The 19929-nt window shown below is 43.3% G+C and overlaps 1 protein-coding gene across 3 annotated transcripts in view; it reads right to left on the reverse strand.

The window, feature by feature from the left end:
* Positions 1–468: 468 nt before the first annotated feature.
* LOC117150865 (dual 3',5'-cyclic-AMP and -GMP phosphodiesterase 11) overlaps positions 469–19929 on the reverse strand; it is a 43205-nt gene continuing 23744 nt past the window's right edge. Inside the window, exons 1-17 of one of the 3 annotated variants that reach the window (XM_033317985.1) lie at positions 14300–14667; positions 10991–11444; positions 9598–9744; positions 8897–9332; positions 8326–8465; positions 7197–7347; positions 5735–5890; positions 4851–5372; positions 4499–4675; positions 3273–3359; positions 3049–3216; positions 2872–2981; positions 2627–2815; positions 2348–2564; positions 2205–2288; positions 1900–2145; positions 1708–1825 (exon numbers count right to left, since the gene is read on the reverse strand). In XM_033317985.1, coding sequence (XP_033173876.1) covers positions 1811–1825; positions 1900–2145; positions 2205–2288; positions 2348–2564; positions 2627–2815; positions 2872–2981; positions 3049–3216; positions 3273–3359; positions 4499–4675; positions 4851–5372; positions 5735–5890; positions 7197–7347; positions 8326–8465; positions 8897–9332; positions 9598–9744; positions 10991–11444; positions 14300–14486 — 3486 coding nt within the window. In that variant the 5' untranslated portion in view covers positions 14487–14667 and the 3' untranslated portion in view covers positions 1708–1810. Of the gene's footprint in view, positions 2146–2204; positions 2289–2347; positions 2565–2626; positions 2816–2871; positions 2982–3048; positions 3217–3272; positions 3360–4498; positions 4676–4850; positions 5373–5734; positions 5891–7196; positions 7348–8325; positions 8466–8896; positions 9333–9597; positions 9745–10990; positions 11445–14299; positions 14668–19929 lie in introns of those variants that run through there. The other 2 variants (XM_033317983.1, XM_033317984.1) reach the window with 2 other exon arrangements.

The raw sequence follows: 19929 nt of genomic DNA on the forward strand, positions 1-19929 counted from the left end.
TTTTGCACATTGGGCCAGCCCATCGGGGCCATCGAGTACATATGTAGATACAAATACATTTCTTATCATCGCATAACATTACAATTATTTAAATTCGAAAGGAGCGCAGCGACGCGGAAAATCAAAGCGCTAAGTGTTGGTTTTGTTTTCTGGTTATCGGTTTCGGGTGTATTATGGGTGATTATTACAATCTAGGCTTGCGATCGGATCGGTTTCTCGTTACTCGACAGCTAACATCATCACTAAGCGGTTGGTTAATGCTACTAAAGTTAGACTTTTGGTACCCATAGAGATAATTCAACTAACGTTTACAGTTATACAGTGTTATCGTACTCGAATATGCATGTGTTTCGCGGACATTACAATACTTTTATCCTTGCTGTGTTCCATAAAAATGAGCGTAACTTGCAAGCGAACGACAATTAAAAAGTCCACTACTCTGCCATTTTTGGTAAGATTTTTCTTTTCTTTTGTTTTGTTTGTTTCTTTTGTTGGTTGGTGCTTAAACATCTAGAGAATTTGACTTCTTTGCATTATCATTAACTAACGCCGACGGTACGAACTAAAAATTTAAGTTACAAACACACACAGATCAGAATATACACATACATAGGTATATAACGACTTACATACGTTTATAGGAATCTTTCTATTTAGCTTTAGTTGTAGGCTATCAAATTGCTGCCACAATTTGCTTATGGTATGTGTTTTTCTCAATATCCTTTCCTACTGCTCTCCGATACTGTTGCTCAAAATGGATGTTATATACAGGATGAGAGTGGGCGGTAATGTGTTTTGCGATTTAGATGAGGTGTTTACAACTATGTACATATTGAAGATATGCTAATGTGATCCAGAAATCTCGCCACAAACTTGTCTAGAAAACCTTTTGAAGAGTTATGACCACTACAAGCTTTTTGATTTCTTGCATACTTTTAGGCATCACATATGTGGCTTAAGAGTTATCATGTTAAATATGAACCACTTTAATCTGTTTCCGAGTTTCTAGGAACACACCAGATTGGGATGTATTTACTTTTCAACCGCCATAGCGGTGGCCCCATTGCTATTTGTCTCCGAATGCCGACGCGCCAGTAGATGATGATGATGCTGATAGCTGCCGAAGGGCAACCCATGACCATTTTGTGGACCTCCAATGCCATTGGCGAAGGGCAGGCCATCGAGATTTCCAATTTTGCCTACGATTTTTGGTATCCTATCACTGTCCATAGCCAGCAGTGGTGTAGCCAGGCTGATTAGCCCACTACCGCCGATGCTGGCACTGCCAATCCCGATTCCGTGCTGACTGTGATTGTGATGCGAGTGATGGTGATAATGATGATGGCGGTTGTGGTTGTGGCTGTGACTATGATTATGATGATGGCTGTGGTTGTTGATCACGGGCGTACTTTTGCAGAGAGCAGCGTGCGTTCCATTTCTAGCCTTACTATCCAACTCGATTTCTTGCGCTCCGCGCAGGGAGCTGGTCTTCCGAACCTGCAGCCCACTGCGCGAATGGTCGCAACTCTTGCAACGCTGCTTTTGGGTCTGAGCCTGATTGGACGTCTGCCGTTGCAGCGCATTCAAATTGGCTGCCACCAGCTTGGCCTGAAGGGTTTTCGAGGGCGAGACTGGCGTGCTGTCATCCTCGCCTGTGGGCGGTGGCGTGGACAGACGACTGGAGGCGGTAGAGGAGCTGCAGGTACTGTTAGAGCGGCAGGATGCCTCATCCACTTCAGCATCGTGACCATTCTCCTCGGCGGCCTGTTCGTTCACGTCATCCGCATCTGCATTTGCATCATCATCATCATCACTGGGCTGGGTGCTGGTGGGATGAGAAGCGACGGCAATTTTCTTATTAGTGTTGCTGCTGTTGTTGGCAACGTTGGAGCCATTTACGCTTGCTTTCTCGCTCGGGGAGTCCACTGCCACTTCCGCCTCCGCTGCAGCCACATCATCATCACTCATCGCCTTGCAGTCACCGTTCGATATCACATTTTGCTGCTGCTGCTGCTGCTCCTCCTCCGGCTCCTGATCCTGACTAGTTTTGGTTTTCACGACATCGGCCAGATCAATCCAATGGCCCCGATTATCGCGCACGCCCTCGACAAGAGGCTCAAGCTTGTCGGAGAGGGTGGCAAAGGCCTATCAAGTAAGCAGAGATTAAGCATGTTTAGCTTACAAAATATTTATCCAGAACAAACCTCATAGATTGGCAAGCAAATGGAGTCGATAAAGTTCACTTGCATCATGGGCAGCTCGTCCTCCTTTTCTCGATTCATGATATCCTACAACAGATAATTATGATTTAATTTCAACCTAACTTTTAAAATTTTTGTAAACTCACAATAGGAGTTATATTGAGCTCCTGTTTCTCCATGTCTCCCTGCTCGAAGAACTCCGAGCTAACCAAATCGGCCACACGCTTCTCAATCTCCCACGGCTTCGTGATGGCCGACAAATCACAGACAGTCATGCTCATTGCACGCAAAAGGGCGCGCGGCTCCTCCGCCACCCAGTAGCTCGTCGGCTGGCTCACACTCTCCAAGAAAGGACCTCGTTTCCTGTGAAAACAACCCGGAATTTAGACACTAATCCACGCAAAATATGTTCGAGCTATACTCACTTGAAATAGACGGCTAAGTCAGTGGACAAAATGGCATCTTCCAATACCCTAATGACCCGACAGTAGTCATCGGATGAGAGATTGGCCAGAATTTGATTTCCAGGACTATTCAGGATCATTAGACACTGATCAAAGTGATGGTGTTCCATGGTGGAGGTTGAGTACAGCTGCGCCAAAGGCGACGACGCTCTAAAAACGAATGGTAAAGTAAGAAACTTAGCTTTAGATTTACTTTTTATACTCACTTAATCTGGAAGGAGTTGTTGGTCCCCCGATGATCGAGATCATGACATAGGCAGCCAATAATAAGTGCCAAGCATTCGATTTCCCCAAAGATCTTCCACCATTGCGTGGTCTGCATAAATAAGATATAAATATAAAATAAATGTTATAAACAAAATAAAATTTCATTTTATACATACTGTAAGAATGGCAAACATCATTTGGGCCACATTGAAGGCATGACGCCAGTTGTGATAGGTAACATTGCGATAGTTCTTCTTGACACTCAATAGCCACCTGCACAGAACTTCATAGTCGATATGAAAGCGTTCTACAAAATCGAGATCCAAAAACATGCGCAGGCAGGCCTAAAAAAACGGATTAGATACTCGTTTCACATTCAGCGGATGATATTCGAGCTTACCTTTAGTGTATCATCATCTTCAAAGTGTATGTCATCGAATTTAAAGTCATGCAGTCGAAAGTGTACAGCTGAAGGCACTCGAAGGCGCTAAAAAAGTATTTAAATTTATTATTTTCAAGAGGCATAACATGTTGTTAAAGTAAGAAACCTTAAATAGATTTGTTCAATGCTTCCGATTCTCCAAATGAAACTAAAATAGTTATTGTAACTGTTTTATAATCTTCTACAAATAACTCTTTTCTTATCACTTATTATAATCCAATTATTATTGGTTTAAATATTGCATCGCTAAAAATGTCCAAAAATATAAACCCATAGTACTTAACCAACTATTGCTTGGAGCAAGTTACTTTCAACACCTTAAAACAAACCAGCAAGTGCCCAAGACCAAGGCGCCCCCAAGAAAAGGAATAAAAAGCAAAATCTCCCACTGGACCTTCATCTGTTTGCTGTCAGCAAATGTAAATGGTGCTATATTAGCCACCAAAGCTGAGAAGTTTATCAAAATTTCTGACATTTTTCCGCCAAGGCACCCACAAGAGTGCGAGAAGGAGAAACCCAAGCAGAGGGCAGCTGCGGACCGGAAAAAGGGTTTTCCCAGCTAAATGGCATAAGCGTCTCTCCGCCTTCGTGCGATGCAGGAATAGAGCCTAGTATGGCATAATTTTAATTAAAATTAATAACCCAGCATCTTTGTCTGGCTGGCAACTCGACAGGCGGTCATAATTTTCCCAGCATAATTACAGAGTGAGTCCGGCGATGAGGAGTGAGCTGCGTGGAGTCGGAGTCGCACGATTCAGTAGAAAAGTTTCTTTTTGTCATACTTGTGCGAACAAACTAATTACAACTGTCAACACGTTGAAGCTTTTTACGCGGGGGCAGGGACAGAGGAGCTTGCCTATGGCCGACAGCTTGTTGCTGCTGTTTCTGTCACACAGAAATAATAAACGAAAAAAAACCGTGAAGCTAACGCAGCAGACACAATGCACAGCGAAGCACCCGAAGTGGGCATCCGGCAGGACACATTAATTTATGGCTCAGCGTAAAAATTAAGAGACCGAACTAGTGGACGACCTCTTGGCCTCCGGCAAATTAAGTGAGTGCAAATAAAATTAAGTATTTCACTGGCCTCCCAGCTACGACACCCGGGAGGGCAATTTAATCCGGAACGAACTACGAGAATACGGCAATAAGGAGCACCGGATGGGAACCGAACCGAAACTCACCCGCAGCCGATGAGCCTCGTCCATGGTGGCCGATGCGTGGTAGCTGAGCACCTCCAGGGTGACACTCTGCTTGGCCATTGCCACAATGGCCTTCTCGTACATGTGCGTGTTGTGGATGCCCATGCCGCAGAAGATGGCGAACGCCTCCACAAAGTTCTCGTCGTTCTTGGTGAAGTCCTGGGGGAGCAGATAGGAGCAGTTTAAAATATGCAGCTCGCGATTGGGGCTTAATATGCTTAAATTATAGTTCTGTGTCTAGACTCTAGACAGAGATAAAAGATTTAACTTGTTTGAGCATTGCAGTTTGAATTTTTTGACAAAGAGTAAAGTAATTTATTCGGGGTTTACTTACCAACTCATTGAACTTGTTGATCAGCTGGATCACACCAATGATCTGACCCAGCGAGTTCTTGATGGCCATGCATAGAATAGATCGGTGCTTGAAGCAGGAGTTCTCGTCCACGCTCGCATCGAAGCGATCGTCCTCATAGGCATTGGGCACATTTACGGTTTCCCCGGTGGTGGCCACGTGTCCGGTGATACCAATGTTGATGGGAAACCGCGACTCGTAGGGGCTGGTGCGTGAAGTGGCCTCCTCCTCGCTCAGGTCATTCGCCTCGAAGTCAAAGACCCGCGAGAAGCTGCCCTTGTCCGCCTCGTGGACCAGGAGGATCTGGACGCGCTGGCACTGGATGAGACTCTGCATGTGGGTGAGAATGCGGAAGACCATGTGCTCTATGGTGCTCTGCTCCTCGAATATCATGCGTGCCAGATCCAGGAGCACTTGATTCCGCTTGATCTCCAGTTGAGATTTCTCATACAGCTGTGCGTTCCGCAGCCCAATGCCACAGAATTGCAGATACGAGGAAAAGACCTAGTCGGGATTACCGCAAAGGATTAACATGGCTCAAACAACAGAAAATAGCAGAGTAGAGCTTGCAAAATGCCATAAAAATTATGAGAGCGTCCCACTGGCATCACACATCGGATAATCCCTTATGGCATTTTGCCTGACATTCTGCTAAGCTTTCTTAACAAGTTTCCCCTTTGTTGAATAATGAATGCAATTTGCCACGGCAGTGGGTGCAGCTCTTATGCGGCTTTATTCGGAACAAAAGAAACCATCAGACTGCCCCGTCATGCGATCTCCACATGGCCCCATTCGCCCCATTTCCGCATTTACCCCTCAGCCTTCAGCCCACAGCCCACAGGCCACAGCCCGTCCAGTCCACTCACCTTTTCATCGATTTCGGAGAAACACTCGCCATTCATTTTGTTGATGACCTGCGCCACGCCAATCACATCCCCGGATGAATCCTTGATGGGCATGCAGAGCAAGGCCTTCGTCCGATAGCCGGTCAGCGAGTCAATTTCACAATTGAATCGCTCGTCCTGTGGGTGGGGAAATCGGGGAAACGAAATTAATTTGCGCACGAATTAGTATCTCATTTAAATGGGTTTTCGTTGTTAACTTAAGCTCAGCGTTCGTAAGCCTTTACAAATGGTTTCCCTTCATTTATTTCGATTTCCGCTCGCTAGCAAGTGCCAATGTACAGAGAAACAAATTTACTTATTATTATTTCCCTTACATTATGATGGTCAAGTACAAATTCAATAAAGGCTGCTATTTAAAAGTAAAATTATTAGTTCAAGTATTAGCGGCAACAAAATTATCAAAGTAAAAATATTGTCTTAGCAATAAGGTCAACTTATTTTGACTGATTGTAATCAAATACCCCCGTTTAGATAAGTTTCTTATTAAATAAGATTCTTAAAAAAAACGCGTCTCCCTTTTACACCATCTAACACTGAGAATGCTCTGTATCTATCAATCATTCCGTTGTTGGCCATGCTATTTTTATCCCACTTGGCACACATTCCCCATGATCTATTCTATCTGCCTTTCTTCGCTCCAAAAATTGGTAGGTTATCGGATTCCAGACGCCTCCGACTGTCGCTGCCGGCTGACAACTGTTTGGCCAGCCATTTAGCCGAGTCAAAAGTCCACTGGGATCGACCAAAAGATCTGCACCCGAGCGTAACTGGTGTGCATAACCATAATGCGCCTCATTCGCACCGAAAACCTTTGGTCGCGCTGTCTGGTACCGAAAAGTGTCAAATTTGGGCCTTGATTAATTGTGCTAACAATCAGGAGATCTGCGGGCTACAAGCGATCTGTGCGACACGTATTTGCGGTAAGTTTATCTACACCCATTGGCTTAATGTGACTTGGGGAAAACATTTCGAGCAGCCGCAATTGTTATCGTTAGCCGGGCGGCTTAAAGTCAAAAAAAAAAAAAAGAATAAAAGCATTGGGAGTCCATATCTGGGTGATATAACATGCCTAACACGGCCTTGTCTTGGCGTAAGATTAATTACGCTCCAATTGGCAGACAGGCCGAAGAAAAACTGCCGAAAAAATGGGAAAATGTGGCAGTGGCCACGGGGGCGGAAGCTGGGAAATGTGAAAAGTGCTGGTGATGGCCACCGAGTTCACTGCGCAATATTGAAAACTTAAAGAGCAGCACCGCACTAATACGAGTGTACACACAACACACACATTGGATTGGTATCTGCCTCCATAAATCTTACAATCGAATGAATAATCTGCAACTCTCGCAGCAGAGCTTGATTTATGACCCGGTTGGCATTCAAATTTGTCAAATTTGCCTCAAGATAGTACTCGCTGGGTACTGACCTGGTAAGCATCTGGTATGTTGACGGGCTCCCCGCTTTCGGCCACATGGCCGGCGATTCCCGTGCCCCATGCCACCCGCACTTCGTCCTGCTGCTCCATTTCCTCCACGGTGCTGCGGGGGCACACATCGAACAGCTTCGAGACGAGGCATCTGCAGGAGAAACGGAATCCAAAGTTGAAAATTATAAATTGTGTTGCAGGCGGCAACTATCGTCCATTGTCATCGGACACAATGCAAACTTTTCCTATTCCACTGAGAGGAAAAATAATAATAGTGTTTTCCAAAATATTATAAGCAGCATGACATCAGCTTGCGAAATTACGCGAAAGCAAACTAATGCAACCAGAATTTCCGCTTGTTGATAATTAAAACTGGCGAAAATTCCCAAACTTTTAATTAGGTCATAATTTATTAATACGAATATGCAGTCACAATCCGAGCCTGATAAGTATTATTGATTTACATTTGAGCCATTTGTTTCTCAGTGCCTCGCCTACTTTTCCAGCTTGCCTGCTGCTTTTCTTTGGCTTTAAAAACTTTTTACCCAACAGAATGCATTTGCCAAATGCGCGTGCAGACAATTGCAATTAGTGTTGGCAGCAAAATGGCGTCATACGATGCATACAAAATGGCTGACATGCCCCACTGACCCCCTCGTTGCAGGTTGCTGCCGGGTTATGGCATTTATGGCACGGCTTTCGGGGGGATAGGGGACGCAGCATCCGCGCGATGCACTCATAAAATGCCAAAAATAAATGCCATAAAAATGTTGCCAAGACAAAGTTGGAGCTGAGCTCCTGCTCTATCCACAATGTCCACAAAAATGCAGCTATATGAAGTCATCAACAAATTGTTGAAAATAGCTAACGCGGAGGACTGGAGCAACTGGCTGATTGCTATGCGCCATGAACCAGTCCACTTTTGTCTTATTAGAATGCCACTGATTTATGATAGATGGCTGTCTTCATTGCAGCTCTTTTCACCAACTGGTGAAGCACTGAGAAATTTTTAAAATTGAATTTTAAAGATATTTTAGAAGGGTCACATTTGGTGATGATTTGGATAATGGGGGACTAAATATAGAATTATCCTTTATTTGATAAACGAAATCTTGCTAACTTCACTTACTTTTTTAGGCCGTCGGGTCCGTTGCATCGTCCTTGCACCAGGAACAGAGATCCTCGGTCGGCATTCAGCAGAATGGACACGTTCTGGAGTATCTTGTGGCACAAAGTGCGCACCTCGAGCTCGTTGCAAATGTCCTTCACCTGGAGGCGATAAACAGCACAGTACGGTTATTTACACGACTGATAAGCAGTTGCATTTGAAAAAGAAAGGGAGCCATGGGGAAATACAGACTGTGTGACTGACGTCTTTCGAGTGTTTGCCGATAACAGCGTCAATGGGCCGACAAACAAACACGTTTGCGGAACTCAACAAATAATCATTGACGAGCTATCGAGATTCGCGGGAACCTTCAATTTGATATCTAATGGTTAAGCATTCAGAGGAAACTTTACTCATTCACCTACTCACTCAATGAGTACTGAATAACTTTTATATAAGCGAATGTGTCACGTTATTTCCGAATCAATTGCACTTTTGAATCATATTGGGCTATTATTGTTTTTATCAGAACGTGATCGGACAAATTTAACATATTTTTCTTATAATCAAAAATATTATTGCTTCCACTCACCAGCTCGAAAATCAACTCCTTCTCGTCCAGCTGCTTGAGCTCGTTGCGTGACAAGCGCTGTGGTCGCTGGTGGCAATGATAGTATGGATATTGATGGCCATTTCCGGCTCCACCGCTGCCACCCAGACCGGGTGCTCCTCCCGCTCCCGAGGCGCCACCGGTGCTGCCCAAGCTGCTGCTCCCAACGGCCCCGCCCGCCTGGTAATGACTATGCTGGCTGTGGTGCAGATGGGCATGATTGTGGTGGTGCTGCTGATGGTGATACTGATACTGTCCGGCCACGACGCCACCGACATTCTGCAGATTGCTGCAGCTGCCGCCCACGCCGCCATTGTCCATCGGCGGACCAATGCTCAAAAATGTGGGCGTGCCGTCGATTGTGTTGACAATCGGTTTCAGCAGTCCGCCGCGCTCAAACTCGTGAGCAGAGATTTTTCTGAAAAGAATTCAAAAATCATTAGTATCTTTAAAAAGTATCTTTTAAGGCTCACAAAACTGGCAAGTAAAAACTTTTCTGTACTGGCAACCAATTGGCTTATATAAAACGCTGGCATCAAAAAAAGGGATCTTCGGAAAATGCATTAATTTTTTTAAGTACGTAACTTCCTCAATTTATTTCGCTGTAAAAGTGCTCTCCCCTACATTTTCCACATTGAATTTTACCAGTATTTAATGTACGAAGCCCCAATTGAATCACTTACCGCACTGGTGTGGTGGCACCGGATCCACCCCGCGAGGAGCTCGTCTGTCCATTGGCGTGTGTGGGTGAGGTGCTGCTGACCACATCGTTGCCCGCCGATGTGGCATGGGAAACCAGCCAGGCATCCACGGTCTGACGTGTGGCTTTCCTGTGGGAAATAGACGGAAAAATTCAGTTAGTAAACGCGTTAAAATCTTATTAAAAATCGCAAATGAATAGGCGCTGGCCGACGCATTTTGCGCCGCGTTCCATATTCATGTGCCGCATAAAATTGTCTAATAAAATGCCAGCTCATAAATATTCAGGCAGCGGGACTACACAGCATCAGCTGCTCCAACTTCTACTCCCATTCCTGCCCAGCATGTGTCCTTTTCGGCACGCGCTTTCGACATAAAATCCTACCAAAACGCCACAAAACGTTGGGAAATCACAGCAAACCACTCTTTAAAAAATAGGAAAATATTTATTGTTTTCTATTTAAATTTGTTTTAAAACCATATAATATAAAGAATGAAACCAATAAATAAGATGGAAAAAAAAAACAAAAATTTACATTAGCCAAATTGAAATTTAACAAATTATAGTCTAAATGGATTTAGTCAGCAATAAATGGTTAAGTAAATTTTTAAAATGCTTAATTTTTCCCGTGTTCTGCATAAAAACTAATTCTCTCTTAAATATAAACAAGGGGGAGAACTACTACCAAAATGGTTGAACTGTTTAGGACACGCGGCATATTCTTATGCAAAATACACACACAAGAGAATGAAGCCTTTTTCGACCTCGTTTAATGACCATCCCGCAGGCCAAAAAGCCGGAGGAGCAGTGGAGCCGAGTACGTTGGCCGGCTCCTCTCGACCATGAAAATAAAGCCCAATTTATGCTTTTAGTTGTTAGTGATTTTTATTATGTGTCATAGGCAACGGACGTCCTTTAACCCGCTTTGCTGCCGGGCTGTCCTAGATGTCCTGCTGTGGCAAAGGCAATTTCCGGTTTATGGCGGAAACGAGCCATCCACGCCCATGGCCAAATCCCCACCAACCCCATCGGCAAACCCAATTGTTTGCCGTATGGCTGTGTCAACTGACAATGCAGTTTCAAATTTAAGAATTTATCCCGTCGATGGACAAAATAGATTATTGGCTCGATGGGTTCATCGAAAACGCTTGTAGGCAGATGCAATTTATGTCTCTACAAGGATTCGGTTTGTTCTCCCTGTCTATCTTGGCTAACAGAAGAGCTATCAATTGGTCAACTGGGACGTTTTAAGGAGAGTTCGATTGGTTTTCGGCAAGTGGCAGTTTAATAGCCATCTTATGTAATACGTATTATGTATAATAAAGAACCTCTGTTTATAGTAGAAAACAAGTATAAAGTATCCAAATTCGACTTGCCTTATAAAATAATCCTGTACAAATTCCTGATTCTCATCCAGCCAGGCCTCCATCCGCGCGTGCTCCGGATCGTAGGGTCTGTGGTGCTGTGGCGAGTTGGCCTGATGGTGATAGTGATGCTGGTACTGGTACTGGTACGGCTGTTGCACCTGGTATTGTTGCTGTTGCTGCGGCGTGGCCGACGTCTGGACTCCACCGCCGGAGGAGGATGATCCGTTGGAGGAGGAGGGCGGGGCTGGTCCGGAGTGGTTCAGCGGCTGATAGTGGGCGGGGAGTGGCTGGTGCTGGGCGAGGGGCAGGGGGACACCGGCGTGGCGTGTGGCGATGAGCAGCGAGTGCTCGCTGGATCCGTAGCCGCCGTACCCCGTGCCCCCCTGCTCCGTGTTCATCCTGCCAGTGGGCTGGAACTGGAGCGGCGTCGTCGCTGGCTCCTCGATGCTCCGCAGATGCAGGCCTGCAACGAGGAAGGAGTAATGGAAAAATAAATACTTAATCGCATTATCAGGACATTCGAAATTCTTACACTGCGATATATTATGGGCACATACACCCTAAGTTGGATCTTCTTAGACCTCTTAAATAGTGGTTATAAAGAATTGTTTAATAGCTTGTTTAATCCAAACTTATTTTAAAAAGATAACATTATGGCTAAATAAATTGTTACTAATTATTAAGAGCAGTATTTATGTATTTAAATTTTATAAACATTCGTTTAAGCTGACTTTTTGCATCGTGTGTAATTTGCCTGCTGCATGTGTCGACAGTTTTATGAGCTTGCCGCCAGCTCTTTCGCCCTTGACGCACCATTTGCATTGCAAATGGGTCATATCCTTTAGGGGAAGTCACACTTGGCACGTGACCGTGGACACGCCCCTCTCCACGTCGCTGCCAATTGACATGGCTTCTTTTCGCCGCTTTGCTGCTGCTTTCTTTTCAATTTCAGCAATTTGGCTGTGAGAGCAAATCACATAAATTTGTTCAATAGCTTTTTCAGCTCATCAATTTGAAGCTGTCCCTGTCCCTCTTCGAACAATTAAGTGTCAAGTAGCGACTTTTAAGGGAGTTCGCTGAGACGTTCGCACACAGCTGTGTGCATATGTAACACATGGCAAACGCGGCGTATACGTAACGCCATAAATAACATTGGCAGTTGGGGCCCCCCAAAGTGTTTCAGTTAACATTAACCGGAAATATTGGCAATTTCCTTGAAATATTGACTCCGTGTGGGCTTGCTGCAAAGTGTCTGGCGTCTGTAATGCCAGCATTGAGCGCCTGATTAAGTGCTAAAAATAGATATAAATACGACAACGAGTAACCCACTGATACATGTCTCAAGGATGCGATGGAAGAAGTCCTTCCTCATCTCTCCCTCTCTCTCTCCATTGTCCCCTTTTTGTTTGTGCCCCAGTTATTTATTCTATAGAAAATATGATTTATGTGCTGCTTTTCGACTTACACAAAAGAAATAAACAAACGACTTGTTCCTGTCGCTTGACAATTCGACTTTCGGGCTAAGCTGGTATACAACAAATATCAAGGATATTTCGTTTACTTAAATACGTTAGAGTAGTCTATTTTAGGCTAGATTACATACGGAAATATTTTCGGTTGGTTGGCTTTATTTCATTCGCTGCTGCTTTATTTCATTTTTATCATTTTTGGGAAGTTTATTTAATTAGCAATTCCTAGTTTACACAACCATGCCACTCTACATTTTTATCCTTTTTTGGGTAACACAGAAAATGTATTACTGATTTGCAGCAAGCTTCAATACCTATTTGGTTTCTGGTATGAAAATTATTTATATGTTTACCATATGGGTTCGATATCGTTTATATTAAAATTTGCTTTTTTTATGCCATCCGAGGTTTTTCTTTTCGCTGGAATTTATAGCAGTAAAAATTTAATTGGATTTTATGCTACTATACTTTTCCTTTGGGTCCTTTCGCTTTGCCATTTAAAATTCACTTTAATATTAATTTCAGCTTTTCCCCCATGATTTGTGCCCCCAAGAATTTCCCTGTGCAGACATAAATTTCCATGTTAAGCATCTGCAAGGTCTCCCACTCTCCTGAGTTATAGATACTTTTCGTTGGTCTTTCGCTTCTAAGCTTGCCAATAAGTTGAAAGTCGGCTACTTAGTGCTGCAGTGGGGGATTTGTGTAGATGGAATGACTAGAACGCCACATACATGCCACCCATGTAATGCAGCCTCCGAGGGAGGGAATTTAATCTTTTAAGCTGCATTTGCCTTGCACACATCCAACATCCAACATGCAACATGCTTAAGCTGCTGCAAAACATTTGGCACAGAGCAGGAGCACTTTTCCACTCCCCGCTGAATTCCTTTGGCCATTTCCTGCACTCGAAGTCAAATGACAACTTGACAGAGTCGTGTGGGAGGTGTTCTGTGGCACCCGTTTTCCAAGTTTCCCATTTTCCCGCCGCCGCCAACACTTTGCTGCGGTTTGATGCGTCAGCTTTATGTAAGACATTCATATGGCCCCTCAACCAACATCCAACCCCCAATCCCCCTCCGCCACCATCGTCTGAGTCAGGCGAATGGCAAATTTTTATACAACATTTGTAATGGAATTTTACTTTTAGCACGAACAAGCAAGGATCAAGAGTTCCCGGCGATATGACAACAAATTTAGTACTCTTCGTGGGATGGCAATATTTGATTTACATGCTAATGCAAATGGGAATACATTTAGTGGAGTACTAAAAGTAGTCAGGAATAATTTTTCAATAGATCTATATTCCGAATATATAAGCATATTTGCAATGGTAAGATAATAATTGTATCTTTTCTATTTCTAAATATTTAAAATGGAGTCCTATCAGGTTGAACATATGATAGATCCATAGATATTCTTGAATGATTGCGGTTCTTTTTGTTAGCAACAATATGACCCAAATTTATAGGGTATGGTTACCACATACAATACCATATATCTGCACACACTAGCTCGCATATATGAGCCAGTGTGTAAATAGCATTGTTGCTTTCGAGTGCAGCCAAATGCAAATTGAAAGTTGGCAAATGTGCAAAAGAGAACAATTTTTTGCTGCCATTCGGATCGATGTTGGGTAGCTGAAAGGCGGAAAAACGTAAAGCTGAGCACCGGAAGTTGAATAAGAAGAAGAAAAAGAGCTTCTGGGCATGAAATAAGCATCGTTGTTCTTTCGGTTCTTTGGTCTCTTTGGCGTTTTCCTGTTTGCTTTGTTTGCCCAGAAGTTCGTGTGACGAAATATTTATGCAAATGCGAGGCATGACCAAAACTTTCTTGCTTGCCACTTTCTCACCTGTTGTAGCTGGGATTATCTCAGAATGATGCTGAATCTGAGGACTATGGCTTGGTGTTTGCTGCGCTTGTTGTTGCTGTTGCTGCTGCTGCTGCTGTTGCTGTTGCTGCTGCTGCTGCTTGCTGCTTTTGTTCTTATTTTTGTAGCGACAACCACGAAATCGACACATACTTGCCGCTTGGCCCATGGGGCCCGCCAGCAATGCGAATGTTAAACCCTCCGTTTTAATGAATTGAATTTTGTCGAACTTGAGCAATTCAGCCGCGTAACGTAAATTGTATTTTTTGGCTGCTGTTGTCGTGGAGGTTGTGGAATCAATTTTGTTGATTTTGCTGCCGCCAAAAGGCCGCAGGATATCAGCCAATTGAAATTGTCGAATTTTCGAGTAGTTTGCACACTTTTACTGCGATCGCTCGTATTTCTCGTGTTTTCACTCTGTCTCACTTTCATAATAACGTATTTACTTTGTCAATTATTCAGTTAGGCGAGAGGAAAAAGTTTATGCCGAGACCTGTTGGAGTTTTCTTTTGAATAAATATGTTTATGCATGACCCGAGTTCACGTGCTCTACGTGAACTTTGCAGACTAAAAGTTTTTCGCCCAACAATTTCGCTGAGTATCTCCAGAGTTTCCTGACCACTTTTCGCTTATCTCACATTCCTGACAGCTTTTAAAGCCCTACGCTGGCGATTTTCCCATGTGTCGGCGAGAGCGAGTCGAAGCAATTCAATTAACGCGTTTGGGGTCGCCACAGTCAATTGGCCGTGGAAAGGGGAGGGTGGAACAGGGAGCTCGCCTGACGGGCCGCCAATTGATGAACAAACAAGACTCCAAAATGTCGCGAGAAATTCGAGTGGCGACCCCATGGGACTGACGGTGCAGCACGGGCACACGTAGGCCATAGTAAAATGTCAGTTAAGTAAAATAAACATGGCCAAAGCGCCTGACATCGCTGAAACGTCAACAATGCTCAAAAGCCAAAAGCAAACAATGGCAGGAAAAAGCGACGAGGGGGTGATGAAAAGGATAAATGGACGGGAATGCTCTGAAAGGATTGTTGTGGCTTGCGGCCAAGCTGATTTTAATTTTCAATAGGTATATTTATTAAGTAATTGAAAAATGTTCTTCGAATTTCCGTTTAATTTATTGGGAAAGTGGATAAATTAGGTTAGATTGTTTTGGCATAAATATATATAATATTTGAACATTGTTTGAAGTGGCTTGCGGTGTGGCTTGCTTTGTGCAGGAAGGATTAATTATTTGAAAAGCTCACACTCCTGGTCATAGTTCATATACCCGCTCACAAAACGTTCTTCCTAGAGAAATACGTTACCACAATTCGAACCAATTGCACTGAGTTGCCAGTGACTCGTGCTTGTTTTTGGCAACCAATCCACTTACGTTCTGCCCTCTAGCATCCCGCCTTCCACGTTCACTTTTATCCGCTTTTCACCCACTTTTCGACCATCATTTTCACATCTTTGCCCCCTCCCACCATGGCATTCTGTACACTTTTTGTATTGAATTTATTGAGTGCAACTTGCCATGAGAATTTAAGCGGATCTTCGCCAACTTCGATTCAATCGCTCACGCAGTTCTCCCCGCACTTTCATTTGACAGCTGTTGCTTGGCAGGGGCCTGCGATAGTTGACAGCGGAAATGATTTAATTTCCGTTCTACAACAATGGGAAATCATCCTGCTGCGTTTGGCAGCTGCAAAATGAAGTGAAGGCTGTGAGGGGATTGCACAACTTGCAATTGAAACTATGTATATTTCTGCTTTTGTTCGCATTTTAATAGACAATGAGTCCAAACTGGTGACGCGCATTGTTGCAGTTGTCTGTTTGAAGTGTTGATCTTTCAACACCGTTTTAAAGATATTAACACATACTATGTATGCATACGTTCCAAATAAAGCAACAAATTAAGCACGCTCAACTCATAAATTCCTTGCTAGTCATATTTTGTTCGGATTATCTTGATATGCCACATTGCTCATACGCAACGTTGACTGGGTATTAAGCATACGCACCGTTGTGGCTTGTCTTTGTTTCTCGCCATCCTTTTAGCAATTCTATCTTTGTACACCTAGCAACTGGTAGCAAAAGGAGAGAGAGAGGACCAAAAAAACGACAAAACTATTTTTATGCCAACGAGAGCCAGAGAGCGAGTGGGAAATGGAAGTACTCTCGCACAGACGGACTTCGGCGGCTTACATTATGTCAATAGCATAGGTAAAAGCACTGTAATGAGAGGGGGAGCCATTGTGGGGCCAGTCTGGATAAGCAAACGATGTTCATTAATGGCGCACGCCAAGCACAGAGAAAAAAATCCCTTTATTTGGTAACTACATTAGGTTTCAACAGTTTAAATCATATATTTGTTTCAATAAAATAACTGTAAATTCATTTTCCTTACATAATGGAAATAATAAATAATAGTAAATGTTATAGGACACATTTTATCATTTGCTGTTGGTATCATGTTTTTCCGAGTGCACCATTTGTGCGAAACTCAATTCGGTTTGGTCTGCATTTGGCTGACAACGTTGATAGTGGCACAAAAGGCGGGCCAGATAACAGATAACAAAGCCATATACTATATATATCTGCGTATAGCGGTGTCTGTGTGCCCGTCGCCGGGTATCTGTGTTCGCCTGGATTTTCATGGGTGTTTGTGGCAATGCAAACAAGCGGGGGCAAGATGGCGTAAGCCATCGAGGGGCGGAAAGCCGGATGGGGCGGTTTGAGGCGGGAAAAACTGTCATTAGGCGGCGGCGTTGGCGCGTCATGAACTAGCCAAAGTCGATTAGTGGAGGAAACAGTCAGAAAGGACGATCCGAAATGATATTTGCATTCTCGAAAGGCTCGAATTGTCGGCCTGGATCAATAACCTGTTGCTGGCCAGAGAGCGATGGATAAATGGACGGGGAGAAATGGTAAAATATTATTCTATTTAGCATTTGCCTGTGAATTATGTTACTTGTCCCACATAACGCGAAAAACAAAGAGCGCGAGAGTGCAAAAAGCGAAATGAGCGAGCTCTGGCAATTTAAATTAAATAAATAAATAAATCTCATTATCACATGTGGCTCGTGTATTCAATTATATTAGCAGCTTGGCAAACATCAAGGGGGGAGGGAGTTTAAAGCGGGAAATACCACCCCCACGCACTAGATGAGCTCAAGTTTCACACATGTTTGATAAGTTATCAAAAAAGGCAGCTACTAACTGCTGTAATAAAGTTAACGAAGATTAAAAGTAGAAATTAAACAGATTAAAGGAAAATTAAAACGTAATACAACGACGAAAAATTCAATCTTAGTGGACATTTAACTATCCTAAAGACCCACATAGTACGCACTTATCCACATATTTACACATTTTTTATTGGCAGTCAACATTTTAGTATACCCAGCTTATAATAAACGTATGCATATTGTAACTACGCGTATTCATGCATGGCCTCAAGGTCATCGCGATGAAAAATTTATCCGAACGCCAGCCATAAACGATTCCCATTTGTCTGGCGGCAAAAGGCGAACTCCAAGGGGCCAATATGGTAAAGCATTAATGTTATACAACTGTTGGCGTCCACTACTGCGGCGCACTTAAAAAAAATAATAAGATATGTACAAATCAAGCTCTAAAATGTAAATTACACATTAGAAAAGAAACATTTTTATTGTCAAGCCAATGTTGTCTTATTATTGTTGATAATTAAAAGGTGATGAAATCTTTTCATAAATTTACAAATCAGATACATCTAATGATTAACATAGGGTTTTTAAACAGTTTCCAAAAAATGTAAATAAAATTTGCTTTAGCTTTACAAGATTCCCAAAGTTGTAAAAAGGATTTAAAAGTCAATGCAATTGCATAAATCACACTTATGCGCGATGATATAAAGAAAATCTCTAATTGCGTGTAGTTGCTACGAACGACTTTAATTAAAGTCTGCTTTTATGACACGAATGCAAGTGTTATTTATTTCCCACTCGGATTTAATGGCTAAGGAAACATTAAAGACCAGCCGACAACGGGGCGTATGAGCAACTTTCTATTCTCTAGCGGAAAGCAAACTCCCCGAGCTTTTTTGCTGCGTATCGCATTTCCAATTTGAACGCATCCGCAGACGAAAAAAAAAATGAGGAGAAGAAGCCAGCTACAAAATGCTGTCAGCTACTTGAGCAAGATTTTCAATTTACTTCCACCGACTGAGGGAAACCCCAGACGCCTTTTCCTCCTTTACTTTGTTATCCTGATGAAGAAATATTGAAATTGTATGCGCGAGCAAGAGGCGTCGCCAGTTAGTTCGTCTCATAAATCTCGTTTGCGGCCAACTTATTACACGTCTTCTTATTGTGCACGAGAACTCGAGCGGATTATGTAACATTTTTAATAAAAATATATTACGGGAATGGGGCATGACAATTTGTTGGCCGAACGGAACCACTTCAAAGCCACGTTTCCTGGAATTTAATTTCACTTTCCGGCCACCGCCCGAGGAATTGTCTCGCAGACTCCCCCTTTTCGCCTCATACCTTTCTTTTATCAATTACATGAAGTGAACTACGTGAGCCGTTGGCCAAATATTTGCACAGGTCTCAGCTTAATAGCTGAGGTCGCCGAAAAGGCGCAGGCAGAGGTCAGGAGTTTTGGTCTAAAAATAAATTATAAACAAACATTTGGCTCTTTGCATCTCCAGCCCCTTCCCATATGCTCACTGTTTGTTTGAGTTATCATTATGACATGCTCGAAATTACCAATGACAAACGTGCTTTGACTATCCAAACGAGCACATCCATACTCATCTCCCCAAGCGAACGCTGCACTGGGAGAAAGTATATGTAGTATTGATAACTTGCTTGGTTATTTTAGATATGAAGATGCTTAAAGTAACTGCTCACTAATTGGGAAACTATAAATTTTTCAATTGAAAAGTGATTCACTTATGCCCCTGACTCCCAAATTCTCCCAACTTTAAGCCCTTTTCTGCCCGTGCAGCCCTCAATGAAGGTCAAACATTTGGAGCCTGCCTTGTTCTTCTGCTTGTGCTCCAGTGTTATTGCGCTGATTGCGCTTGTCGCCGCAATGTTCGGTTAGGAGTCTCCACTCCCACCCCAGATTCCACCGCCTCCTGGCCAAAACCCAGTGCCGAATCCCCAGAGCCATGTCCAGTCCAACATGGTGCAGCATGACTAAGCGGGGCGAAATTAGGTTGTTTGTTTCTCCATCGAAAAAGGCAGGGTCGGGTGGCAAGAAAGGTCGTGAGGGGAGGACAAACGGCCAATCTCTGCGTGCTCTGCGCCTCTTGCAGCAGGAAGTCAAAGCTTTGCCAAGAATTTAAATGCTCCATTTGAGATTTTGATTAAACTATTTTCATCTGCCAAGATGTCAAAATGGTACGAAATGGAAATAGAAGGAAGATAGAGTATACGCCATGGGGATCTTGATAGCTCAGGCGCATTGGGAGCGGGAATTTAAGTTGTTCTCAAATATAAGATATTATTTTCAGACTCTTCTATTTGTAAGTTTAGTTTGAAAGTTAAACAGCCTGCTTGATTTTAAACGATAATGTTAATGGAAACTCTTCCCTAAATTTCATAAAGAACTATCATAAATCATGCA

Source organism: Drosophila mauritiana, chromosome 2L, assembly GCF_004382145.1.
Source record: "Drosophila mauritiana strain mau12 chromosome 2L, ASM438214v1, whole genome shotgun sequence".
Classification (NCBI taxonomy): domain Eukaryota; kingdom Metazoa; phylum Arthropoda; class Insecta; order Diptera; family Drosophilidae; genus Drosophila; species Drosophila mauritiana.